Source organism: Anas platyrhynchos, chromosome Z, assembly GCF_047663525.1.
Source record: "Anas platyrhynchos isolate ZD024472 breed Pekin duck chromosome Z, IASCAAS_PekinDuck_T2T, whole genome shotgun sequence".
NCBI classification, from domain to species: Eukaryota; Metazoa; Chordata; class Aves; order Anseriformes; family Anatidae; genus Anas; species Anas platyrhynchos.
Window position 1 is genome coordinate 10,479,686 of NC_092621.1, and position 27,382 is coordinate 10,507,067.

General features: G+C 45.1%; 1 protein-coding gene across 3 annotated transcripts in view; it reads left to right on the forward strand.

Annotated features, from left to right (window-relative positions):
• LOC101800696 (phospholipid-transporting ATPase ID) overlaps positions 1–27,382 on the forward strand; it is a 78,152-nt gene that overhangs the window by 11,475 nt on the left and 39,295 nt on the right. For all 3 annotated transcript variants that reach the window (XM_005019425.6, XM_005019424.6, XM_005019423.4), the window contains exons 2-4: positions 5,698–5,776; positions 15,817–15,875; positions 25,217–25,330. In XM_005019425.6, coding sequence (XP_005019482.2) covers positions 5,734–5,776; positions 15,817–15,875; positions 25,217–25,330 — 216 coding nt within the window. In that variant the 5' untranslated portion in view covers positions 5,698–5,733. The remainder of the gene's footprint in view (positions 1–5,697; positions 5,777–15,816; positions 15,876–25,216; positions 25,331–27,382) is intronic.

Here is a 27,382-nt window from a genome sequence, read left to right on the forward strand (position 1 = left end):
AGGTTTTGGGCTGCTCGGGTGTCAGCGTGAGCAGTGCTTTAATGAAGACAGATGGAGGATATTGGATCGTCGCTTTAAAACGTGGCAGATAACAGACCGAGGCTGCTTCCCGGCAATTAGAGCTAATTGCGTTGGCGCGTTTGAGCGGAGGGGGTAGCAGCGCTCTGGTGTGCGCACAGTTTTGTGGGTTTCTGTACCTGTAGCTGCAAACAGAACCCAAGTATAGCCAGCTCACCTCATCCCAGACACCCCTTCAGGTATTTAATGAGCTGGGGAGTTTTCAGGGATACTTTCAAAGCCTGTGCAGTAAGTGAGTAGATTTAAACCCAAGCCACTGTTTTTGTTGTGAACCCTGAGGGCAGGAGTGACCATTTTTAGTTTCTTTAACTTATTCGTGGTTGAATGCAGGCCAGTCCCATTTCAGTCCTAAAAGAGCGCTATTCTGGGATTAAAAACAAACATTTCAGTTGCCTGCTCTGCAAGTCGCCCTCGGCGTTTCCCACCGGCAGAGCAGGGAGCAGTGTGAGACCTGGTGCTCCCTGTTTTGTTTTTGTGGAGTTCAAACACGAGGGGATGTAAGGAGAGGTGTAGAAATACAAATGCTAGTGTGCATTGATGTTAAAAATGATTAGTGCTGATTATTTCTGAAAGCTGAAATTTTAGTGTTCCCTTTGGAAAGGGGAAAGCAAATGCATCATACTCTTTGGAACCAAAATTTGATCAATTTGGCTGAAAGGGTTAACACAGCAAGCCTTTAAAGGAGGCCCTTTACAAACATGGCTTTATGTGGCACATTACGAGGCCAGTCCATGCCAAGCGTGCCAGGCCTCTGCGTTGCTGTTGCCAGAGCATTAGCAAGCGTTGCTCCAACCTTGTGTCCCTCTCTGATACCCAGCAGTGAAGGTGACCTCTTGGTTTACTGCCTGATGCTGTGCACCCCCTTAGCAGGTGCACAACCCAGGCATGGGGAAAAACAAACAAACAAACAAAAAAAAAAAACAGGGAGTTTGGGGACCTAATGCATTTTAAACCTTTTGTATTTTCCCAGTTGTACCTCCCAATCCAGTTTACAGTGATGTGCATTCAAAACCTGGGGACTTAGATTTGGTTCATCTCATGGTGTTTAAGAGCACTGCTCCACCAAGACCACGTGGCAGCATGGGCAGTCTTGAACCCGGCCTGTCACCAAGCCATGTGCTTGGGATGTACCTTCTCAAATACTGAGGATTTTTTGTGTGATATTCAGTACTTTTGCATAAGAAAAAAAGATAATTTTAAGCCCTGTGGATATCTGTGATTGTTAGATCAGCTAAATACAGATAAAAGCAAACAATAACAAAAAACTTACAAACCATGCTCAAGTGCAAAACCTGACCTGGAAAATCGGTGAATGAAGGTATGGCATGCATTCTAAATTTTTACCTGGATGGGGCTATTTCAGTTATTTAGAATGTATACATACCACACTGTGCATGGTGGCAAAACTGATTAGAAAAATCATGTTCTCCTGCCCACTTTCCCTGGACTCTGGGTACATTCTAGCATTAGTGTGCAATTTACTGCCCCTCAGATCTGCTAAAGCCACTGCTTGGGCAGGAATTTCAGCCTGTACTCAACCACACCCCTTGATCTGGATTAAAATAACCTTTCCCAAAATGACTGTATTTACCATGGATCAGTTCACAGAGTCTGGGAGCAAGGTGATGGGAACAGAAGCACCATGTATTTCGTAGTTCATATTTATCATTGAATCTGATGTATTGTGTAGCCACACCCAGAGAAATGGGGCCAAGAAACCAGCCATATTTTCCATCTGCAACATCTGTTCTCCATTCATCACAGTTGTGCCATGTCTTTCCTTATTTTTCCACTCCTTGCCGTGGATGCAGGAGGTGCCTCCGTCCACCCCCAGACTGCATGCTCCAGCCTTTGTTCAGTTGGTAAATCCCCTTCAGAGATCCATGGTTTTGGATAAGACTGTGGTCCCTGCAAATCCCACATATCCACCTGCCTCTTGTGCAGGAGGAGTGCTGCAGCTGCATTTGTGAGCCAAGTCTGGATTCTGGCTCTTGTCTCCCAGGCATTAAATAGGCTGAGCCTGATTTGCAAGAAAGCATCCCCTCCCTGCTCAAGCCCCATGCAAGTAGCTTCTCTCACCGTGGATGTTAAAGTGTTCAAAGCCCCACAGCTGAGCTGTCAGCAGCCATAAAACAGGTGGATTGTCTTTGCAGAAGTGTAAGCCATAGCTAGTTGGTTTGCAGAGCACTGCAGGTACAAAAGCCTTCTGTAGTGAGAAGGGATAATTTACTTGTAGCTTATGAATGTCTACAAATCAGGAAGTGGGATTCAGAGTTTTAAATGTCCTTTTTTTTTTTTTTTTTTTTTTTTTCTATAGACTTAGAAGTTCTAGGCTTTCTATAAGAAAAGCCTAGAAAAGGACTGCTATTTACATTAGAAGTCCTAGGCTTTCTATAGTTTGCTATAGAAACACAAGGAAGTAATACGTGTCCTGCTAAGCAGAGGAGCTGGACCTGTGTGCTTAATAAAGACCTCTCTCAAATAATGTGGGCCCCAGTTCATCACTGAGCATGGGGTACCTGTAGTAAACAGAAGTGAAAGAAAATAATCAAATAGAAAATGGAGCAGCAAAAAAGCCAGCCAGGGCTGAGCCAGGGCTGACCCAGCCAGTGGAAAACAACTTAGGAGATTTGAGGAGTTTGCATCTGAAAACAGCTTGTGACAGGTAAAATGAAGGCGAGCAGAAAATTGTCTTTCTTCTGACTAAGGAAGGTTTTCATATACTTTATGGGTTTTTGGTTAACTCAGGAATAGGAGGCTGCGAAAGTGCCCCACCAAAATTTGAGAAGTACTTTGCGCCGCATAAAAATGAAACATAAGAGAGACGTCATTTTTCCAGAAAGCAAGAAGGAAAATTAAACCAAAGCAATGCACATGAGCAGTAAGAGTCTGAAGAGCAGTTGTTACAGTTTTGAAAGGGAAACTGAATGTCAAATTTGAAAAAACAGAGAGTGACATAAAGAAGAGTGAACAGGGATGTGAATTATGATTACAATTAGAACCTGGCAAAAAAAGAATTTTATATGTATATATATATATATATATATATATATATATATGTATAGCCTGGGGGAGATTGTTGATAGATACAGGTGGGACTAAAAGATAGGCAGAGCTAGGGTCAGGCGAGATAATCCATCTTGCTGCACGACTAGTGACAGCTAACACCACCGGGAGCAGGACCTGGAGCACCACCACAAGGGATAACACCATGGGCATTTGCTTAGGTTTGCTTTCCCGCTTGCAGCAGCAGGCCAGTGACCTCTGGGACTGCCAACAGGCACCTGCAAGTGTTGAGGAGTGCTGGCTCAAAGCAGGCTGTTCGCAGACAGGCACGCTACAGCCCGTGTGTGGTTTGCTATCTGAAGGAGCACGGGGATTAGATGTGTGAGTCAGTAACAAAGAAGCAAAGTAAGATTATTTGTAATAGAATGAAAATAAAGGGTGCACCTTCACACAATAGGGGTGTGTCGTGCCCTCGGTGGCATTGCGTGTGTGCCCATTGTGTGCTGACACATTCTCAAGTGGCATTGTGGTTAGGGCAAGCCAGGAACTGAGTTTTGCACAGAGGATCAGGTCAGCTTGGGTTCATAACTCCTGGGCTTTAGCTAAACAAGCAGCTGTAATAAATCTGTGTGATGGAAACAACGCAAGGGAAGTGTAATTGGTACAGATGGATAGAGCAAAATTACCACTGTGTTGGCCCTAAAAGACAAAGTTTCATGGGGATGGTGAGCCTGTAGGGATATTTGTGCTGTATCAATCTGTCCACGATGGTAACTTAAATTTCCTGCTGAGCAAAGATGTTCAATGAATGCAATCCTACCAAAATGCAACGAGAAACTGAAGGAATTAAAGATGCCCTTTGTGACAAATTAGTGTATTGTTGCAGTCTTGTTGTCACACTGAGGTCATGCCTGAAACTGGTGACTTAAAAATCACAGTAATTAACAAAACCCATGTGTCAGAGCTGAAGGAAGCTTCAGGTGTTGGTTTATGAGGTGCAGACCTGATCTGAACTCCATCGGCTGTTTCATGCTATTTCTGCTGCAAGAAGTCTTATAGCCTCTTTCTCTTCTCTGCTCCCCCAAGTATATAAACATCTTTTTTTTTTTTCCTCTGCTGAAATTATATCCCTTGTCAATTGAGCACGCAGGTGGGGGGGTGGTTGGTACTTGTGGATAGTCTTTCTGTAATGCTTGGCAAATACAGCAAAGTCAGAGTTCAGCAGTGTACCTGTATCAAATACTCACAGCCAGACAACCTTTTGCAGCCTCCTGGGAGGGCCATTGACCATCAGCTCTGCAGCTCACGGTGCTCTAGGAAGCCCCAGTTTGTGGGGTAGGAAGGGACCTTCAAGATCACCCAGTTGCACCCCTCCCTGACCAGGGCAGGGACACCTCCCACTAGATCAGGTTGCCCAAAGCCCCCTCCATAGAATCACAGACTGGTCTCATCTGCACAGAAATCACAGGCTGGAATATCTGCTCAGAGCACCAGCTGCAATGGCTGCAGGGTTTTCCTTAACATCCTTTCAGTTGCAGAACAGTGATATATCAGGAGTGCATTTAGGCAGTGGCATGGGCTGCGTTCACAACTGTGTTTCCAAAATATGTTATCTGCTATATTTTTCTCCTTAGACAGCCTTGCTCCAGCACAGATAGGATAGTATTTTAAATAAGTGTTGCTTTGAAATTAGACAGAATTAGGTGGTGTGTTTTGTCTCTGATGGTGTGACGTATCTGCAAATCATTGGGAACTCTCTTTTCAGTGTTCTTTATCCAGAACTTTTTTTTTTTTTCCATGAAACATGAGCAGTATCAAAATTTTTCTTCATTGTATCACCTAGAAAACTTGCTCCTTATAAATCACAATTCCCTCAAGTATCTCACCATGGCTCCACTGTCCTGTTAAGCAATGATACAGCATTCATGCTGATTCAGGCATGCTAAGCAGTGCTGTTTTTTCCCATGCTCAGGGGTCTTTCATGTTGTTATCACCAACATAACCACTAAACTCCTCCAAACAGTCCGATACTTGGAACACCAACAGTTTCACTACCAACAGACTTTGATGTAACTTTTTGAAGGCACAATTCCTCTGCCTGTGCCTTAAAGCATTCCTGGTGCCTGTTTGGGGGGCCAGGAGGCTTGCAGTGAGCAGGGGAGAAGTTTTGTTCAGAGCCATACAGCCCAGTCCACCCCAAACATGAATGAGAGTGACCAGCCACAGACAGCAGCGTGAGCACCAGCAGATGTACAGGAAACCAGTGCTTCCCACTGCTTCCTCCTCCTCAGGGAGGCTGGTCTTGCTGGGTAGCCACCCAGTTCCTCTGCACCGAAGGTGCAAGCCCAGTGGGGGTATTTCTCCTTTTCATATAGGGCCAAAGGAGCAGGAATGTTCCTTTTAGACTCTCCATCCCTGGCCCTTTCTTTGTGCCATGTCAGGAGATGAACAGATCAAAATGCCCAAGGTAAGGTAGCACATTGATGCAGTGCAACCTGCAGACCTGAGATGGTTTATCATTTAAAACACACCATAATTATGTGTATGCGTGGCATCGTGTTGTGCTGCGGAGATGGAAACCCACACTGAACTGCCTTCTCTTTTGTCTTGCAGAAATTCCATGGAGTTGGACTAAAATAAAGCTTGGGGATGTCTCTATTTGGATTAAAATTTGGAAAGAAGAAATTGAAAGGTGAGTGAAGTCTGGTAACACCATTGCCACTGGTGGAAACATAAGAAATGTAAATTCAAAACAAGTGCAAGCTCTTGTGAGCATGTTTGGGAGCATGCCCTACACCTACGGAGCAGGCGGAGGAAGGCACACTTCGTTTGCTTTTCCTGCATTTCATACTGCCTTGGGGAAGTGCTGCAGACCTTGTGCCAGTGAACAGGAGGACAGCTGAAACAGAACAAGCTGCAAAGTTTGTATGCTCTGATGGTCTGGCTTTTGGTGTCCTTTCTAGGTGGATCTCCTGCAGGGGGTGTGGAGGAGCGATGCATAATGCTCTCCCAAGCAGTTTATAAAATAAGCTAGAATAAAGTTATGCGGTGGTCTGATGCAGTCTTTTGGTGATGAAATGTGTTAACTGCAATGGCCCAGGTATTCCTTTTAATGAGGGGTAGGAAGAAGAGCAAAGCACAGAGGTGCAGGCTGAGAGCAGCCCAGGACCACGGGGGGAACACCAACCCTGGGACAGAAACCAGAGCCCGTGCAACTCCCTCCCTGCGAGCTCCACTTGGCATCCCAAAACAGACCCTGAACCAAAGGTGTGGAGCCTGGGAGCAGCTGCCTTGCACAGCACAGTCCTCACCAAGGTTTCCAGCAAAAAACTGTCTAGAGATGTGTGCTAGGAAGAAGCCCAGGAGGAGGGCTACGCATGTGTCCTTGCAGAGGGCCAAGCAGAGATTAGTGCCATACTCATATTTTGACATGAAAAAGATTTTTTTTTCCCAGACTCTCTGAGCTCAGAAGACTCAATAACATTTTCCCAAGGGTTTATTTTTGCAGCAGTGCTGCTGTTCCCCTTCCCTGGCACAGGGCAGTCTGTGAGCCCTGGGGTTAGGATGGGGCCAACCATTTGCTGCTCTGATGGTCCTATAAGAGGAGGTGGTGACTGCCCCCAGGGAGGGATCTCTGCCAGATGTGAGGTCTTTCTCCTTCTTGGCTTTGGAGGTGAGGCAACACAGGCTTGTCTGTGATTATCAAAAAGATTATGTTGCTATATCAGGAAAAATCTATGATTTTCTTGGCCTTGTGTTTGGGTTTTAGCACAGCAGCGTTCAGCCCATCTTCAACCAAGTGTCTAAGCAACTTATTTCTTCCTAGATATAAAAGAACATGTTTTATAGAGAAAGATCATTTATATTCACATTTTACCTGCTTTAGATCACCAGTTCAAAACCAATGAATTCAGACTGGAAGATGTTCAGAGGAGGATGAGGGAGACTGGGGTGATCAGGGAATGAGGAGCTTCCATAACAGGGAACTGATAGAGTTCTTTCCTCCCTTTTAATTTTTAATCCTTTTGCCTTGCAGCCTCAAAAAATCAAGGGGTTATGATTGCTTTTTGAGAACGTTTCATTGTAGTTAATGCCATGGTTGAAGTGATATTTTAATGCAACCATTTAGTATAGGGAAACTTTGTCTTTGGAGGAGTTCTTAGTCCTCCTCTGGAGGAGTCTCAGGACAGAACTGCCCAAGGAAAGGCCTATTTTCCATTCCCAAATGAAAGCCAGGTGTCAACCAACCTCATACCCCTAGCACAGGTCTCCAGTGACTTTCACAGGACGGAATGGATTACCTCAGGCGTCACCAGCTGAAATTCAGGGTTCCTCCCATGAGGAGCACTGATACTCTGCTGCTTCTCCTCGGCGAGACGTGGCTGTTTCCATGTACAAACAAAATTAGGAGAGCGTTTTCAGGAGAAGTCCAGTTTAACTAGGCAAGTTACATGGTGTAAATTCCTTTCCTGGTGCACACCAAGCAGTGCTTCTCAATTTGAAGGCAAGAGCAGTCGTTTCTGCAGCTTTGCCTCCGTAAGCCCAGCCTAGGGGCACAGCGAGGGGGAGAGGAAGGGCATAAATCGAGACAGGGGTTTTGTAAAGCTGCACTGGGCTTTCCCTCTTGCTGCTGGGGACAGCCTGTTCTTCAGCACAGGTTCACCAGGTTTTGTGCACCAGGCTCTGGGCAGAGCTCAGCAGGGGCGAGCAGCTCCCTATGGAGAAGGCAGCCCAAGACTGGCTCCATGGACCTGAAGCTTGGCTGGCCTTTGGGATTCCCATTCAGCTTCAGTAGGAAATACCTCCCCACAGCAGGCGCTGAGTATGAAAAATATATTTATTTTGACTTAATTTCCCATTAGGAAAATAACTGTGAATTGTAAAACTTCCCAAAGTTCGTTTCAGAGCTGTATTTATTTTTATGAATTTACATCACTTCCTATCAACTGTGCGTCGCTGTTATTAACAGCATGTGCAATTGTGTCAAGCTGTGGTGTTACCAGCATGTCTAGGAGATACTATTTTCTAGTAAAGGATATAATATGTGCCAGCCAGTCACTGGTAGACTACTTTTTCAAAATAAAAACAAATGACTAATTCATCTGCTTTATTTGGCATGCTGATATTGGTCAAATTATTTTGAACTAGTATTACAAAAAAAAAAATAAATCAAATTAAGATTATATATATCCAAAATTAAAGCTTTTCAAAATGAAGAAGACAGAATTCCCACTGCAGAAATATTTTAAAGTGGTTATTTATCCTTCTGAAGTAGGCTGAAAACAAGTGTGAAATGATGCAGATGCTTCTTGAGAAATAATCTGTTGCAAGGCATTCCTGAGAGCTGGTGAGCCCCAGCCCTTGCCCAGAGCCAAGGCAGGTGGGTGAGACATTGCAGGGAGGGACGAACCAGAGCTGGTATTATCACAGGAGAAGGAGGAAGGGAGAGGCAAGGCAGCCTCTGTCCCATCCCAGGAAAAAAAAAAAAAAAAAGGAGAACTTTATGGTGTAAGGTTATCCAGCACCTCTTCCAGGCCTGTGTCCCAGAAGTCCTGTTTGGCCACAAGTGTGGTACATCCTGGGCAAACCAAAGCATCTTTTTGGAGCCTTTTCTTCTTGTTTTCTCTCTCCTTATGGTGATAATATCAAATACTGTTTCTACAAAGGCCAGGATCTAATCTTGAACTTTAGCATCACATTAAACATTTACTGGACTTGAAGCAGAAATAATTCCTGTTCACCCGCAAAAATTTTTACTTTCAGACCTTGCATCTGCCATATGAAAATAGAGACATCTCAGCACATCTCTTAAGAGAGCCCTATGTTAGCAATGCCAGTAAAAAATTCATCTTGCATTAATACCTGGTCCAGGATCATATGAAATATTTTACCTGTACTGGCAAAACTGTATGGCGTTCCCTTGGTGCTAGCAGCAGGCTGTACCAGGCACAGAAACACAGTCCATGAACACAAAAGCATGTTTCTTGCATTTAATTTCCCCGGGAGGAAGGAGGATTCTAGTTCTTCTGAGGCAAAAAGATATGATAAAGAAGATCTTCATTTAATAATGGAGGAGAAGGCAGGAGGGAATAGGCTAAATCTGTTTATGGTGGTGTATCTGAATGGTCTTGCCTCAGGATTTTTAAATTAAATCCCTCACACTCAGTACAAGCTAGTCCATTTCAGAGATGAAAATGCATGGGATTGCCAGCATACATCATCTCCAGCCAGAGGGGCTCTGCAGAGGAAGGGACATCTGCACTTCAAAAACACGCGTTTTTACAACACCGAGTCCCAGAGAACCCCTCCTTTGAGTCAATAATAAAAGATACCTTTGTTTGCCGTGCAGCTGGGTTTGTGCCCGCTCTGGGCAGGGCTGGGCTGTAATCCTCACTTTTCCCATTTCCGTCCCACCTGGTCTCACCTCTCCTCCAGCCACACGCACACTGGCTGCACTGTGGCTGACTCTGGCTGCATTTCCAGCCAGGGATGGGCTTTGGTTTTGTGCCACCAGGTAGCTCAGAGCATCGGGTTGACTTTCAGGTGATGAGGGTTCAGTTTTTCCCTGTGTCCCAGGCCAGCTGAACGAGTTAGATATTGCAGGCTGTGGGGCTCAGACCCCTCACCTCACTCTTCCCTTCACCCACGTCCTCCCTGATCACTATTAAAACACTGGGCTGGATGAGTAAAGATTGCTGGCTTTGTTTTTGTGTAGAGCTCACTCAGTGCGGCTCTGATCCCAGCGAGGCACGGCTGTGTTGTGAATTTGAGATTGTATTATATATACTGTACAAAATAAGCCTGCTGTCTTTAACCTAGCTGTGGGGACTCTGCCCTGGTACAGCGCCTGCAAATTTGGAACTTTGCTGCGTGCGTCCTTTCTCAAAAAGGAGCAATTATTGCTTCAAGGTGAAAGGAGAATTTGGCTAATAGCTTGCCTAGTAACCTCTCCAGGAGCAGCAATTTTATTTACCTAGTAGTAATGTAATGATTTGCCCTCTCCCGTGGAGTTGTTTTTTAATGGCCACCGTTCTTTTCTTTTTTTTTTTTTTTTTTTTGAGGGGGAGGACAGAGGTGTCAAGGAACCATGTCAGGTTTTAGTTAATTGTGCATGAGGAGTAACAGTCCAGCAAAGACCAGAAATAAGGGCTAGGGATGCTCTGCCTGTAAGAGACAGGTCATCTCCTGGGTGCTGCATGCCAGGTGGCACTTGTGCCATCGCTGAGAGGTGACACTGAAAGCTGGATCACACAGGGAAAAATGAGGTGCCCCACAGCAGAGCCCACAACAGTATAGGGGAGGGGAGATACGGTGGAAGCATAACAGCTTAACAGTACTGCTGCTTCTGCAGCTTGGCACTGGTAAGGTTAACAGCTTTGCTAAAAGCCCCTCTGCAAGGCAAGCCGAGGGCAAGAGCCCAGCTCCAGGATGCCAGTCTGTGCAGCTGATCCAGCACAGTGTTCTTGCTTTTGAAGCCACTTGTTTAAAGGGTGGAGCAGAGATTTTTTATTTATTTATTTTTTTACAGAGTTTATGTTGTTTCAGCTCTGTTGTCAGGCTCGGTTACCCCGGCACTCCCCTAGCTGGGCTCTGTTTGTTTCATGCATAAGATATCAGGCCCCAGTTTGTATATGACTTGGCAAAACCAGGCAGATCTTAACCTCCTGCTCCTCGGAGCCACAAGACCTGATCTCTACAAACCCTTTCCAATGGCCTGTTTAAAGCATTGCTCTTGGCACATGCTCCTTAACATAAACCAGCAGAAAATTTCCAGACTCTCTGACCAGATCTTGAATCTAACCTTTTGCAGGACTTTTCCGTGCAACAGGCTGAAACGGAGGAGGCTGGTGGGCTGGCCAGTTACATTTATAGATGATTTTTGGCATGGGTTTAATGTTATTAAATCCAGATGTTATTCTGTGGTTTAGATCCTAAATCTGTCTGCCTGAGAAAACAGCCACTTTCCCAGTGACTTGGTCTCAGTGGTTAGACCAAGAACTGGGCACGAAGCCATACTTATGTATACTGAGTTTCCACTGATGAATAATTTAAAATAGTTTTCGGTGGCAGTGAAATGATAACTTGGAGCACAAATCCCATTCCTTCTTTCCAGTGATTTGTGACTGCATTTTGCAGAAGCAGAAAGTTTAATACAAGTTGCTCAGAGATAAGATTTAAAAAAAAAAAAAAAGTTTCAAGAAATGAAAAACTTCTCTTCTGATAGCTTTTCCGTTTTCCCCTCCCTTTTTCCTCAATGCTTCTAGAATTAACAGCACATGATAAGACATGCGTGCTTGCACCTACAGCCAAAATACCCTGAGCTGCAGTTTCCAGGAATAGCTGGGGCAATTATAGAGTTTCTCTACCTTTTTATTTCCAATGATCATGCAAGAGACTTCATTTCTGCCTGGACAGTTTCAGAAGAATAAGAGAAACTGGTGGTTTAGGAGATAGCAGCAGGGCCTCTCTGTTGGCACAAAATAAAACCACTGAGGCAGTGTTGTCCTGTGGTCAGTGGTGGTTCTCCTTCAGGGCAGATACAGGGGAGTAATTTCTGCTCGCTGGTGTTGTCAGACAAGGCACCCTTTGCAATTTGTTCTTGCTTTAGCAAAGGTGTTGGCTGTTATCCAGGAAAGGAAGATAAAAATCTTGCTGATAGCAGCTGGCCTTCTATCTTAGCCTTTAGGGACACTGCCTCTCAGAGCTATGGTCTCCAGAAAGTCAGGGGTCCTGGTACTCAAGGTGGATGTGCTATCACCAGCCAGAGGATTTCTAGTCATTTGAAGTAGGCTTATGGCTATCCAATACCTTCAGAAGTGGGTTAGTCCCTGAAAACCTGCCCTGAGGCACTGTCCTACCAGGAGAGCAGTGCCCTGAGCAAGTTTCATGTGCTGTTGTGTTTCCCAGTCCCACTGCTTGGTATTTCTGTGCCATCCCTAAGCTGCTGGCAGCTGTCTGTCTGCATAGAATCCATTCCTCTTGGGGAGGGTATCAATCACTTCAGTGAGAAGCCAGGCTACTTTCTGGGAGCACCCAAAATCCATCTTCCCAGTCTCTCCCCTGGCTGTACGGAGGGGACTGCCCTGCCTACAAAGAAGAGGTGGTCATCGGGAACAGAAGAGCCTCTCAGAAGTTTCTGGGGGACCCCAAGGCTCTGCCACGTGCCATTGCTTGTGTCCTGGGATGGGAGTAAATACCCACAGGGCTCCAGCATAGAGGAGCAGTTCTGGATGTCTTTGTGCCTCTGTCCATCATGGGTTTCTGTAGATCTGTCTGGGGCAACACCTGGGCAGACCTGGTTTTAATAAGTACCTTTATCTGTCATCTGCGTTGATAACAGCAGTTACTCTCAAGTAAATTCCTGAAAGGGGGCATAATATAATAAGCAAAGCCATGCCAGCATGGACCACTGGAGTTTTGCTTTCCTCTGGAACTCTGGACAGGTTACTCTGATCTCCCTGCATCTTGTTTTTCCTGTTGTAGAAGCAGAGAAATGTGTCCGAGGAAAGCAGTTCAAGATTAAGCATCTTCAGGATCTCAAATGAAGCCTCTGTGTTGATCTGAATCACCCAGTCGGGACATATGGGAGATGTTTCAAAAATGTTTGACACAGCTAGATGCTCCTGAAGAAAAGGAAAAGCACATTTACCTGCTAACCTAGTAAAGAGGCCTTAAATTAGTAATTAGAGGGCTTGATGAAAACAGCCCATAGGCAGAGACAAACGCTGGTGATCCGTAAAAGGGCTTAAAAATTAGGGAAATGGTGTTATTTATAGGGTTACTGGAGGGAAAGGAGGAAGGATAGCAGCAGTTCAATGCCCTGAATAGCTTAGGCACTTGCTAATGCAGGACTGAATAAACAGGAAGAACTAGATGTCTTAATACATCATTTAATAGGTATAATAGACACGTGCTGGAACTCATGAGGCTGGAATATTAATAGAAAAGAATAAAGCTTATTCTGGAAGGGTAACAGAGGTGGCAGGGGAAGAGATGTTTTCCATCTATGTTCATGTGCTCTGAGATCCAGTGTGGAGAAAGAGATGAGCAAATCACAGATCTCTGAGTAATGGAATGCACGGGTAAGGAACACAGGCATAGCACACCAAGAAGGGCAGTCCTTGTGAGAAGTTAGGCTAATTTTCTGAAAGATAGGGCATGGTGGTAAACAAGGAATTACAATTATGCAGACTCAGAGCTGGGAAGGAGCAGAGGGGAACACAACATGTTTGGCTTGCTTGGGGGGTGAACTGGCCCGAACTTTTGGTGCAAAGGTGGAAAATTTTTTGGAGGTAGGGAGAAGGTTGTTCCAGAACTGATTCCCTTCAACAGGGAGGAGCTGACTGGTCATGTGAGAGCAGAAGGCGGTGTGAATGGGAATGATGCTAAAATGATAGCATGATGCTTGGGCAAAAGTGACAAGAGCAAAGCAGTCTTCAGGAATGGAGTTATTGGTAAATATGAAGAACTAGTCACTCATATCTCATGCGAAGGAAATCTGGGATGGGGGAGAATTAAAGTCATTTCCTTGGATATTTGGTATTAAGGTCAGAAGTGTAAGCTGTCATGTTTCAGAGAGGCTCAGGAGGGTGAATGAAGTGGTGGAATCACAAGCTGTTCAGTCACCTCAGACAGAAGCAGGATGCCTCTAGAAGGAGCACAGCAGGTTGTTTTATCCAGCACAAACTCTTGTGGCAAAGGCACAAAGTGAGAAAGAGTTAGCGAGGATGTAAAGGACAATACAATTTGTTCTGCAAAGATTGGTTTCTCTGGGTTTCAGTAACCCTTCTAGTAGGTGGAAGATCAAAGAAGATTTATGTCTGCTATACAGTGAAAAAAAAAATCAGAAAATCACGCTAAGAAATCTGATACATATATTTTTTCTTTTATCAGGCATCTCACACATTAGTTGCCATCAACAGAGGAGAAAGGGAGAGCTTTGGGGCTGGAACAGAGAAAGAATGGGTCGGCTGAGTAAGGTAGAAACTGGCCTGGAGCACTGCTGCCTTAGGGAGTTTGTGGAGCACAGACAGGCAAGGTTCATAAGACTGGGAAAAGAGCAAGCATAGCACCTACCTGGAAACAAAGGAAGAAGAAAAGCTGAGTGATTACAGATATATAGGCTTCACTTCTTGGGTAAAGGTTGAAAGAGTCAAACAAACCACTTCAAAGCAACTAGAAGTGTGTGGGGGAAGAGATAATTAACAGCCAGCAGTCCAGAAAAACTACATCAAACCCAAATTAATTCTGTGTTAGTGGTAGCCCGAGGGCTAGTGAAAAAGCCTTAGATAGCTGTTATGTGTCCTGGCTGTCACTTTAGCGCTTTTACAAGTAAACTGGAGAGAGATGCCCAAGATAAAATCACTGTAGAGTGAGTGCCAAACCTTATTGTTATTATTATTATTATTATTTTCAGACACTGAGAGTAGTTATCAATGACTGGTAATCAAACTCAAGAGTGTCATCATAGATGTATCCCGGATCTGGTATTCAGTATTATATTTTCCGTCTTGTCTGGCAGAATAAAGCACACACTTAGTAAATCTGCATATGGTACCACCCTGGCAGGAACTACAAGCACACCGAAAGATAGGATTAGAATTGACTAACTGAAGACATAGTCTGAAAAAAATTGGATGCAGTTCAATAAGGACAAATGAAAGTTTTGTATTGCCTGATGAGGCATCAGCTCTGCCAGAAAGGATCTGCCAAAATGGATTTTATCCTGGCACACTGTCATCCAAGTGCTGGTGGTGCAAAAGGATATTATTTTAAATTACTTCTAGGAGATTTTCCATTTAAATATTTGTTGTCACTAAGATAGTTGGAGTGTTCCTTGTACTCCTGTCAGCTTTGGTAAGCCCCAGCTGCAAACTAAGGCTCTTTTTGGGTGCTGAGCTTCCAGAATGAGGTGAACAAGCTGGGAAGCCAACTGGGGAGCATCAAGAATGATGCCACTTCTGAGAGATCAACATGTTAAGAAGTGACTAAAGAAATGAATTGCCTTTTCTTCCAAAGAGTAAACTACAGCAAGGCTTAGCAGCCTTCCCTACATAACGAAGTCATCTGGGCTCTGTGTCCTTGGCAAGTAGTACAAGGAAATGACGGGAAGCAGAAAGAGCACCTTTGATCATCACAGGACAAGATACAATTTGTTTAAATTGAAATAATGAGTTTTACGTTAGTGGGAAAAAAACTTTCCCCCTGGGAAGGACACTGCAGTCCTGGAAGAGGCAGTCAAAACAATAGCCATCACTGCAGTGTTTTAGGGCATTTACTGAGAGTGACAGCCACGACCATCCCTTGAGGTAGAGGGTAGATTTGGTGACCCCTTGAAACCCCTTCCAGTATTTTTTTATTTCAGGATAGCTGTGGTGGGATGATGCAAGGATGTGCATTTGTACTGGGGGAAGGGCGCCAACAGTAGGCTCATGGCAACAGCTCCAGAGGCTTCAAGGGGAGGAGATGAAGCAGGGCTTCATCTCATCTCATTCATATTGATCAGCACTAGTTGAATGGTGATTCCTGCCCAAGAGAAGGTGAACAACTTGTTAAACCACTGCTTTATCAGTGCCACCAGCATCTTCAATTCCCTGACATGGGACATTCAGCACAGAGTACAGATTCCCATTGACATTACCTTTCAGCAGCTCTGCTTGATTTTTCTGATTTGTGCCTGTATCGATTCTGCCTACCTTCAAAGACATCTGATTTGTTTCTTCTTCTTTGCAGAGGAAGAGAGACACCTTCAAGCAAACAAACGGGATTTTAACCTGCAGTTTGAATATGCTGTAAGTAACCAGCATATGTTGCTCTGTGCAGATGCAGTGACAGATGCTGCTGCATCTGTTTCGTGTCTTCTCACTACAAGGCGCTCTCCCTTCATGTTCATTTCGATGCTTCAAGGACACGACATGAGTGAATTCTGGCTGTGACTCCACAAGCAATGGGTTTAAGCCTACATTTAGGGAAGAGGATTAATTCCCTGGGCTTACCAGAAAGACTTGGGCAAAGATTTTTGCTGTGCCCTGTGGTGAGATGGGGGGGTAGATGTGCCAGGGAGCACGTCAGAAAGATGGTTCATTGCTGAGTCACCCACAGGCAGCTCTGTCTTTGGAGTCAGCCCTGAGAATGGGCAGTCAAAGGAGGCCTAATGCTGGAGGAGCACAATGCAGTGGCTTTCTACACTTCCAGAAAATCGTTTGTGAGCCAAGTGTTTGCAGGATCAGGCTCCAAGGTCTTTCAATAACGGAACCTGGGGGGAGATTTCTGTTGGAAATGTGGCTTCATTTAAAGTAAAACATGAAAGGAAATGTGTCAGTTCCTCGGCTCTCACAGCGAAATCCTCTCTGTCAGGAAGGTTTTGAGTCTGGCCTTCGTGGCTTCCTGCCAGCTTTTATTTCCAGCTCCTTAGCAGCCTTATTGGGTTACTGTTGTGCCACGAAATCTGTGCCTCCAAGAAGCACCATGGCATGGACTGGCTGTCACCCAGGTCTGCCAGGCTCTGGTTTACTCAGCTTGATTTCCAGAAGGGGCCATTTGCTGTCCCTTTGTGCAGAGGAGGGCTGGCCCAGCCGGTAGACCTGTACTGCCTGGCTGCAGGGTCACCTCCTTGGTTGGGCAATCAACACATTTGCAGCTGCCAACTGATACTGAAATGAATTTTGTGAATTTTTGTCCTCTGCATATCTGAATTCCAGAGGTGAAATTCATCCTTCAGCTTTACTCAGGAGCTCCTTTGAACTGTGTTTTGTTTAGGAACATTATGGATGTTTGCTTGGTAATTTCGTAACTGGAAACACTTGACATTTCAGAATAGTGTGATTTTTTGTGAGATAGAAATTTTGGCTTGCCACAGGTTTAACTTAAAATCTCTAATGTAGCTGATTTGTTGCAACATGAACTGGATGCTCTTCAATAATCACCTCTCATCCATGAACTACACAGGTTAGAGAGTTCCTAGGCACAGAGCTGCTGCATGTATCCCAAATATGCAATGTGTTGTGCTTAGTATATGTAAAGGACTATGCAGCACAAATGCTTTATCAAGCCTGGTGATTTGGGACTGGGAAAGTGCATTTGATTTGCATAGAACCTGCTGTATCAGTACTGGGGTGGGCATTGCCTCTATGTGTGGATTTTGGATCTTTCATGGGATGATTGGAATGTGGACTATGGGAAGCAGTGGGGCAGGGAAGCAAGAGGGAGACATACAATGAGGTCAGGGCAGAGAGAGCAAGCAACTCTTCTGGTGCTGAGTCAATTTTTGTGAAAAGCCATTCATAAAGCTAACTGCATGCCACTGCTTCCCAGCTGATTGCTTACATGCCCAAGGGTTTGCAAATAACCAAAATCAAGGTGAGGACTGTGAGAGCTCTGGAGAGTTTCCATAAGAGTCTATTAATTAGGTGTGAAAGCAGAGGCAGCCAAAAAGCCAGCTCAATATAATCTGTTAAACCTTGGCTGCGAGTTTCAGTAATCCTACCCCTCATTTTAGTCAGCTCATGATTTCTTGAGTCTGGTATAGACTGAGGCTTAAAAATTTTAGAAAACTGTCCAGAAAGAGCCAAATCCTGAGTAGGTAGGTGAGTGGGTCATGAGGTACAAAAATGCTTTATGGTGATGCAAGCACTGCCAATACTGTACAGGGCTGAACATCATGTCCTGGGCTGCTTATTTCCAATAAGTCTTGACAAAAGTTCCACGTACTAAAATCACATTGCCATGGTGCATGACAGTTACTAACCATGCTCATAAATTCATTTAGGTCCTGTGGTTACATCTGGAAATGCCCAAAAGAGAGAGAAGCTCCCATTGCTTTGGCATATGCATTGTACTCTAGCAGTGCTGTAGTCCATCAGAAGAGTCAAATCCGGGCCCCTTCCAGATTCAGATTTCTGTGATTGCTGTGGGGTCACACTGCTGAGCACTAGATTCTGGTTCAGCAGGAAGGACCAAGACCACCCGGACTCCAGACCCTGCCCTGGGGCGCTCAGGTCCAGCAGATGTTAGGTTCAGTTGGCTGTCAGCATGCTGGCATTTCGTGCATGGAGCAATTTCCGTCTCCTGCAGCTGAGGTCCTCCCTCCTCAAGATGTGTTCGCGCTTGTTTATGTTTAATCTGACCCGTGTATACACAAACCACAGAAGTGCTCTCCTTGTTTCGTGGTGGTGCTCAGCTTTTCGGGCCAGGAGAATCTGCACAAGTGGGCAGGATGATCAGAGGGGCCAGGAGGAGAAGAGCAGTCCTCCAGCTGTCAATCCCATGGTGAGGACAGTTAGCCCTTGTCCTTGTGCCCAGGAACCTTGTCTTCTCTCAAGACAGAAGGGAGGATGTGCTGAGTTATTGCACTTGAATATAAGGGATATTGGGCAGAAACTAGAAGGAAACAGAAATACAACAAACCTTAGAAAGTGTTTTATACAGTGAAAGCCACAGGGATGGGGTTTATTTTACTTGGTAACTTAAGGCCATGTAAGCCATAAAACCTATAGAACAGGTTCTTGTAACAAAGCTAGGTGAGGCAGTAAATGTTTCTTCAGGGTGAGGCAGCTGCTGAGAAAGGTCAGCGCAGAGAAGAAAGGGAAATGCAAACAGAGGTGTAGTGTATTGCTGTGCTGCTGCAGCCAGGCTGTATGTCACAGCTGGCACACAGGTTTGGGCCTTTCACTAAAAAGAGAGTTTCTTTTGTGTAGGCATGGATCAAAGGTACAGAGCTGCTTTGTCTCCTCGGTGAGAACAGGGAAGTGGGCATGTGCAGCTGGAGGAGGTGTGCTGGCCCCGAGTCAGTTGTGGTTATCTTCCCTGCATGGTGCAAAGTCTACAGGTTATCTGTGACGGAAGAAATGGGGAGAAAAAAAAAAATTAGGAAAAAAAAATCTACTGTGTATGGAGGGTGACATCAGCTCTGGAGGCTGGGTCTCCTGATGTGAAGCAAGACTCCTGAATACTCTCAAACCAGCTCTGCAGGAATGCGATGCACTGCGGAAAGCAGCACTTGCCAATTCATGCAAGGGCACGTCCAGATCACACATGGACCTGCAGGAGGATCCAGAGGGCAGCTTTGCTCCCTCAGTTCATCGAAAAACAACACAACCTGGTGATGCCCCTTGTGCACCTTCTGATGAGTTTTGCTGTGGTTAAGGGCAGCAGCTTCTAGCAGTGGCTCTGGTAGCACTTGGGTAGGTCAGGATTTATCTGCACTTGGTGTGAAGACTGAAGCTGAAACTTGAGCTCTCAGACTGATGCAGCCCCATTCTTGGCTTTATCCTGCACGGCAAGAACACAGTAGCTTAAAAAAATAAACCAAACTTTAGAACAAAGTGCTGTGCAGTTAACTGGAAGGGCTGAGTGTGAAGGTACGAACTGCCCACCAGTTCACAAAATTAGTTTGGAATGAGTCAGAATCGAAGCGTGAACAAGTGACATGGAAAGGCACTTAGTGCGGCACAGAAATGGACTCAATATGGGTCTGCAAAATTGAAAAGTCAAGTCTTAATCCTGTATTTATTCACACCTCAGGCAGACAGATCCTTCCGGGCTTCTGTAGGAGATTTGCCTGCATAATGACCAAAATGAAGTGAAAAGCAGGGTGCCAGGTGTGTTCCAGTGAGATTTAAATGGATTTATCACGATTCCTGTCTGAGATGATTCAGCCTGGCTGCACTGTCCCCAGCACCACCGCCGCGGGGAACACATCAGCACAGACCCACCGCAGTGGGCCAGCCCTGCACCTCTCTGTCCATGGAAATTCTGGAGAGCAAAATCTCTTCTGAAGGGTTTTAATGTTTGCTTTGATTCCAACTCCCTTTTATTCCTTCGCTTTCACATTGGAATTCAGCACAGCTGCACTGGGACGTCATGAAGGGCTGCGAAAACAACTTTGAAATTGGCTTGCAGACAATAGGAGAGGAAATGCAGGGCCCATGAGTCAATGACAAGTTTCATCTTGGTTCAGGATCTAGGGTCAAACCAGCATCCTTTCTGCAGGGCCAGCAGCGAGGGGGCTGCTTGCACTCTTTTTGTTTCCCCTGGTCACCTAATGAATTCTCCAGTGAAATAGGGGGGATGTATATAACTTCCTATGGCCAATACACATTACCCTGGGCTGGAGGGGCAGCTGGGTTATTTCTTTGAAATTTCATGGGAGAGGAAGGAGCTGGGGCAGTGGGCTCAGACTGCTCCACCCTCTGTGCTTGCATGCTTCAGTCTGAGAAGGATGCCCAGAGGGTTATCCGCAGAGACCTTGCTGGTATGTGGTCAGGAAGGCAGCAACGTCTGCCTCTGATCCCATCTTGAACCTGCAAATGTTTCCCACCTTTGTCATGCCTGAGGTTGAAGGGAGTGTGTTCTGATAATGTGCAAAGGGGTCACAGCAGCTCCTAAAGGAGCAGCAGTGACCAGTGCTTTCTGCATTTAGGAAAGCATTGGCTGGATCCATCCAAACAACCTCTGAATCACTGTCCCAGAGCAGCCCCACGAGAAGGGATGAGCTGGGAGCTGGAGTGACCCCAGTGCATTCAGTGTCCTCCCTGACCGGGGCACAGACCTGCAGTGCCTGGTCAGGGGATGGGGCAGGCTGGTTGCAGGGTCACACTGCAGTCCCAGTCAAGGTTAAGTAATGATCCATTTTAGGTCCATTTTAGGAAGCCCAGTCAGGAGCAGTGGGAGACGATCCAGAGACAGGGCTGACAACAAGACCACACCATAAGTCCAAGGTTCCTCTGGGAGGCAGGGCTCAATAGGTTTGGCAAGCCACGCCACCTCTTTCTGCCCCCATGCATACTCACCGCTGTGCGACTGACTAACAGCTCTGTATCAGGGTGGCTGCAGGCAGAAGGAAGGAAAACTCAGCCCAGTGAGTGCATTTTCCTAGAGATCTTCCTGGAATACTGAATGTGTGATTGGATACTGGAACTCTATTATTAGTTGCAAGAGGCAAAGGCGGGTCAAGGGTTTGCACATGTAAGAAATTTCCAAAGCTGTTAAAAAAGAATAATTAAAAAAAAAAAAAGAGTAGAAGCGGTGTGGGTTGGATATGAATCTTTCAATTTCTGGTGTTAGGCCAATCCTTTTCTTCCAAGAGTCAGGATGAGATCTTTTCAGGCACCAGGTAACCCCATTGCCTTCCAGTGGGCCTTTCTCAATCATGTTGAGCTGGGGCTGCTGCCCACTTTGGGGAATGAGGAAATGAACTTACTAGGCTTAAAACAGATCTCATATGGCTATCCAGTACTGCCTATGAAAACAAAGCCTCAGTAGCACCACGTGTCGTGTTCCACGGGTTTATTAAACAAGTCCTTGAGCACATTCACAGTACTATGTCGTGTTTCTGCATATGGCAGCTGTGTGCTTCCAAACTGCCCTACTGCAGGTGGACAGCATGCCGCTGAATCGCCCTCCTGCCATCTCCTTGCAAGGCTTTATCTGAGCACCTGGGAAGGCCGTTTGTGTTTCTCAGCTGCTTCGTCGGTCTGTATACCCTGTGCTACACGGGTGCCAGTGAATTACCAGGTGTTGTGGCACACCTTCCTGATGAACAGCCAAGTTTTCTCTAAGATTTGCTTTGGGCCATGTTGTCCAGCTGCTAGGAACTCATATAGGACTGAGTTAGGGGGACAAACTCAGATGGATAATGCCCTGCCATACCCTGCCTTTTCTGGGCATCCCCCTTTAGCCGCTGCAATACAACCACAAATCTGCAGTGTCTCTTATTTCAAGGAGACGACTTTGTGTTTGCTCTGCGAACACAGGTAGGAGCCATCTGCCAAGCGCTTGCCCGCAGCCTGACGTCAGAGGCAGGCATCTGAAAACACCCCCGAAGTAACAGCTCATCCGCCAGATCTGGACTCGTGTAACCGTGGTGCTATGAGCACTATTCTTAGGGACAGCGTTGCGGTGGAGTCGCACCTCCAGGAGGTGCGAACGTAGCCCCTGAAAAGAGCAGATGAGATTAATCCCTCGCCCACAGGTCGGTGCTGCTCTCATGTCATGCTTCACGTCCTGAGAGCCTGGGGCTGGGTAACCAGGGTCATGCTGGTCCTTGGGGACACAGGTCCATGGCTGTCAAAGGTAAACCATGAAGTCTAGGGCAGAACGAGGGACTTTGTGCTGGGCCCATGAAGCTGCTGGTCTTGGATGTTTGATTTTTGTGATTCTGCTGGGGAATGAGGAGTTCCTGAAAGGCCTCTTCATAGTTAAATGTCGCTTCAAAGGTTTCAGTTTTCATAGTTAAATGTCACTTCAAAGGCTTCAGCTCTATCCTTGGATGGGAATGCAGAGCCTTCAGCTGGAAAGGCTGATGCTTCTCCTAGTTCGTTTCTACCATCTCATACTTAAATCCCCTTAGCCCCTGAAGGCCATGAACAAGTTAGTTGTTGAACTAGAAATCTTTATAATGATTATGGGGAATTCTTCTAGTGTTGGGTTTTATTTATAGATTTTGTAATAGTGAGCAGCTCCGCTGTGATATTACCTGTCCTCATCCTGAGGTCTGCAGTGTCCCAAAGTCCCCAAAACTGCACATCAGAAACATTATCACTATCTTCAACTGATGTGGAAAAAACACTGGATGTTCAGATCTGTGTAGTTAAGCATGTGGAAGCTGTTATGTTTGGGGATTTTAACATGCCTAATGGCAATAGGAAACAAATTGAATGTCTCTGGTTCATTCGGTGGTTTTCTTGACGTAATTAATGGACAGAAATAGAAGGCAGGAATTGAAATAAACCACTCCCATTCTTTTCCTACCCACCTCTGTGATTTTTTCAGGCAAAGTCCTTTAAACTTTGTGTTTACAGATGAGTTTTTCCCAAGTATATGACCCTCTGAAATCTGGTGACGCATGAAGGTCAAGTTCCCTATCCGTACTTTTTCCTGTAGCAACTGTCTTCTCTTTTTTTAAGTTAAGTGGCAGGGATTATTATTATTATTATTTTTTGGTAGGGTTATTGGACATCTTTAGATCCAGATTTTGTTAAATATAATCTGCCAGACTCTGTTGGGCACAGACTTGTCAACAGAGGCATTTAATTTTCTGAATTTTGTGTTTGCAGGGGATGCTGCTATTCTGCTGCTTCTGTCTTAGCAGTGTCCATAGAGCCTGCATGCAGTACATATCCCGTGCTGAGGAATTCTGAAATTAACCAAATTTAACAAGATGTCATGGTATTTAGATCACAGGTGGAGTTAGCCACACCCAGCAATGGCTACATGGTGCCAGGAGACAGGCAATATTTTTTCATATGAGGATCACTGATAATCATCTCTTCTTGCCTCCGACTGGAGGATTTGGCTAGCTCTTCCATGAAGGGCGTTTCCACCTCTGCTCTTTTAGAGGATTATTCATTGGCTTGTATTAAAGAATAAAACATGAAGTTGGTGCCAAAGAGTGTTGCTGTACTTTGTGTCTGGATGTAGCCAGAAATCTAATAACTGCGTAGAATTGAATTGCTTCCCCCTTACACACTTGATGGTGATGATGATAAATAACTGGTTTATCAGTGGAAACATGCTGATATGAGTCAGTTTAGAAGTAGAGGTCCTAGATTAATGTATGTATTAATGTCACCATTATAGCTGCCAGTATTGTTGCTGTTTGCTCTTCAATGGAACCAGCAAATATACTCCTGGATGAACATGCACTGTGCAATATAAACCTCCTTGGGTGCTGTCATGCTAGGTTTTCTTGGAGGGGGTTAATAGGCTTTTTTCTAAAGAGCTTTTCTGAGATAAATTTTAGATATGCTAGCAACAGATGGCATACATGCTTCCAGGACTAACCCTGGATGAGTGAGTAATAAACTTCATATAAAAGGAAAACACAGCACACCTCAATACCAAGGGGAGGAAAGTGCCTGCCATTTCCCTACAATGCTGGGAAAAATAGTTGTCAAAATTCCTGTCAAGCTGAGGAACAAACCTGTGGGTCACATCCGCTTGCCCAGGTGTGTGTAGTTCTTTCTGTCCTTGGTGTTGAGACCCTGGGCTCATGCCGTGCCTCTTTCTAGGCTCAGTGTGTCCCTTCGTACTTTGTTGTGCCCTCGGGAGGTTGTATTTGATACTCCAACAGAGTGTTAGGCTTGAAAAGAGTAAACCTCTGGGTTGATGCTGGGCACACAGCCCAGGATCTCACATTGCTACCACAGCCCTGAGCACCGCTACGGTGCAGGACTGTGGAAATAGCACTTGCTGCTACCGTGCTGCTGAGAGGCATGGAGAGGTGTTGCTCTGGCAGCTGGTGTGTTGGGCAGCTCCAAAGAGCACTACAAAGCACGGGCAGACCTGTGCTAAAACCTCGAGGAATTTGAGACAGCCCTAGCTGGTGAGCTTAGTACAATGGATTGAGCCATGGTGGCAAGAAAGAGACCAGAGAGCTCTGATCTTTAGGGAAGAAAATACCCCGTGCTGTAATACTGAGCTCGTATCTTTGTTTTGAAGCAGACAGACGGGGGACCAGCCATTGCTTGTGGCTGGAGGGGCTGTCTGTAATTAGAAAAAGAAACTGGAAATAGGGAACAAAGCTGCAGCTTGCTTAGTGAAATGGTGATTTCCTGCATTAGTGGCTGCTTGCACAACACCACGTTCAAGTGATCCCTATGGAATAGAAACCAGTGACCTCGCCAGGCTGCTGAATCAGCTACAGGCCATAATGCCAGGCTCTCCCCCTGACAGACCTATAGCTCCAGAAACTGCTGCTGTGAAGTCTCAGGACAAGTTATGGATAAGTGGCCTTGCATGTGTTTTCTAACTCTGTTTTGTAGATTCTACCAACAAAATGTCTGGCTTGTGCTCCATATTTTTTTTTTTTTCAATTCTGTTTGTGCGTCTTGTAAGTGGAAAGAATAATAAAAGGACAACATGTCTCTGAGTGACTACACCTACCTGCATCCACCTGCGACTGCACTGGCATAAGCTGAGCATCATGTTTTCATCAATTCCATGAGGAATTCTCTGTTTACCCAGACTCGGCATGACTGTATGGGGAAAAGGAAATGATTTTTGAGCTGCTGCTGAAAACAATGCTATTGCTAAATATAAGCAAGTAAAAACACAGTTGAAATGGGTTGTGCTGTAATTTCGTTTCCTGTTTTACCAATCCTATTTGTTTGCCTTTTTTTTTTTTTTCCTACAGAACAATTCAATTAAAACATCGAAATACAACTTCTTCACTTTCCTGCCTCTCAACCTGTTTGAACAGTTCCAGCGAATAGCCAACGCTTACTTTCTTTTCTTGCTGATTTTGCAGGTATGGACTCACTGTGCTGTGCTCTTTCTAACAGATTGCGTTGTCTGTTATCAAAGCCTGGCTATGTGTTGATAGTTGTAATAAAGTGCAAGCTATTTCCCTGTTATGAATTATCATCTTAGCAAAACCTTAAAATAGATAGAAAGTAGAGGAGAAAAAAAGCAATTTCCTCTCTAACCTTTGGATGAGGGTTTGAAATAAATGAAGAAAAATATTAATTGCACTTTTCAGCAAATAGTATAAATTTTTCATGCCCTGCCCTCTTACTCCTTTGTGTCTAAACCCGAGTGCTCCTGCCTGTCCTTGGATTTACATTGCTTATTCCTTTGTTAGTATAAACGGTTTAAAGGCAAAGTTTTATACTGCATTGGCTGCCTTAAAGGAAACAGCATGAAGAAGGACAAATTTGTAACCTGTACAGTTTCCCTGGGAAGGAGGGAGTTAACATCAGGAAGGCTGAGGGTTGTAGCTCGTTTGCATAAAGCTGAATATTGCTGCTCCCTGCCCAGCAGGGTGAGGATGGAGCCTAACATGGATCATACCAGACAGTGGCAGCACCACCGAACCCTGTGGCTCCTAGTGGCATCAAGCTGCCCTTTGCTCATAGCTGATGATGATGCTGTTACCGTATCTGAAAGCTGGACACACCAGAGAAATTGGTATCAGGAGTTCTGCCCCTTTGCCCTTTGCTAGAATATGGAAAAATGCTGTGTGGTCTGTCATTGCTGAGTCATACTGGAATACACATTATCCAAAATAAATAAATTAATAAATACACAAACAACTGGTACAATTTTGATTGTGTCAGTAATTGTATTTTAAATCTGATCATTTCAGTGCACAGGATTTTTCAAAATTGCCTTTTTCAAATGATCTCTCAACTCAAATGGTCTCTCAACTCAAGACCACCTAGGCATAATTTCACTCAGCCTGTACCAAATTATATATAATCTTCTGTGCTTATTTACAGGGAGTGAATTTGGGAAATTTCAGCCCACATATATTTTCCAAGAAACCGGCTTATAGTAGAAGTGCCTTTTCAGCTAAGCTGACAGCACTGTTCCTGTGTTGTTGCACTGCACTCTAGCTGTTTGTCTATCAAATTTACAGTATTTCAAGTTATTTGCCTTAAATTATTCAGCTGTGTTTTTTGCTGAGCCACCTAGGAGTGACAGTTTATAAAAGCATAGTGCTTTTTCTGCTGCCTTCATCCAATTATGCTAAAGAGGGCAACAATTAGTCTTTTACCTCTCCCTGCCCCTGTTTAATTTTTTTTGCCTCTTCTGCTGGCTCACTCCATCCCTGTAGCACTGAAAGGAGAGGCTGTGACTGGTAGGCTGTGGGGACTCTGCCTCCCTTTGCCATGGGCACAGTCCCAAAGGACATGCATCTTCCCGGTTAGGTGAGAAGGAAATAGTTATGTGGCTCTGCAGCCTCCACAGCTGTGTGGGGCTCTGCTGGTCCCTAAACATCATTCCTTCTGGCTGGATTTGGTGATGCATGTAGGATCTGGGTAGTGACAATGCAGTGGAAGGAGCAATCCCAAAGAGTGCCTCTCCATAAGCAGTGCTTCTCCATAAGGTTTGGTGGCATAAATGTCAGTTTAACCATTCCCACAGGGTTAACACTGCCCAAATCCACTCTGATGGATGCAGTGAGAGGGATGTCGTTCAGTGGTAGGCTTGGCAGTGCTAGGTTAACGGTTGGACTCGATGATCTTAGAGGTCTTTTCCAACCTAAATGATCCTATGATTCTTTCAAAGCATTTGAAGCACTGAAAGCTCTGCACAGCAGGCCTTGATTGGATAACTCTGGGTCCCACATACCAGGCTTGCCCATGTCAGTGCCTCCAGAAAAATCCGCTGGGGACTTTGTGATCCCAAAGCTACAAATAAAGAGCAACCCATTGCATTTCCTGATAGCACCTGTTTACATCCTAAATTACAGCTTGGTTTGTGAGCAAAGCATGGGTTCCCTAGCTCTCCCATATTTGTGTGGTCACATGTAAGTGACAGAGATGTATTTCTGTCTTTAATCTATATTCAGATATTG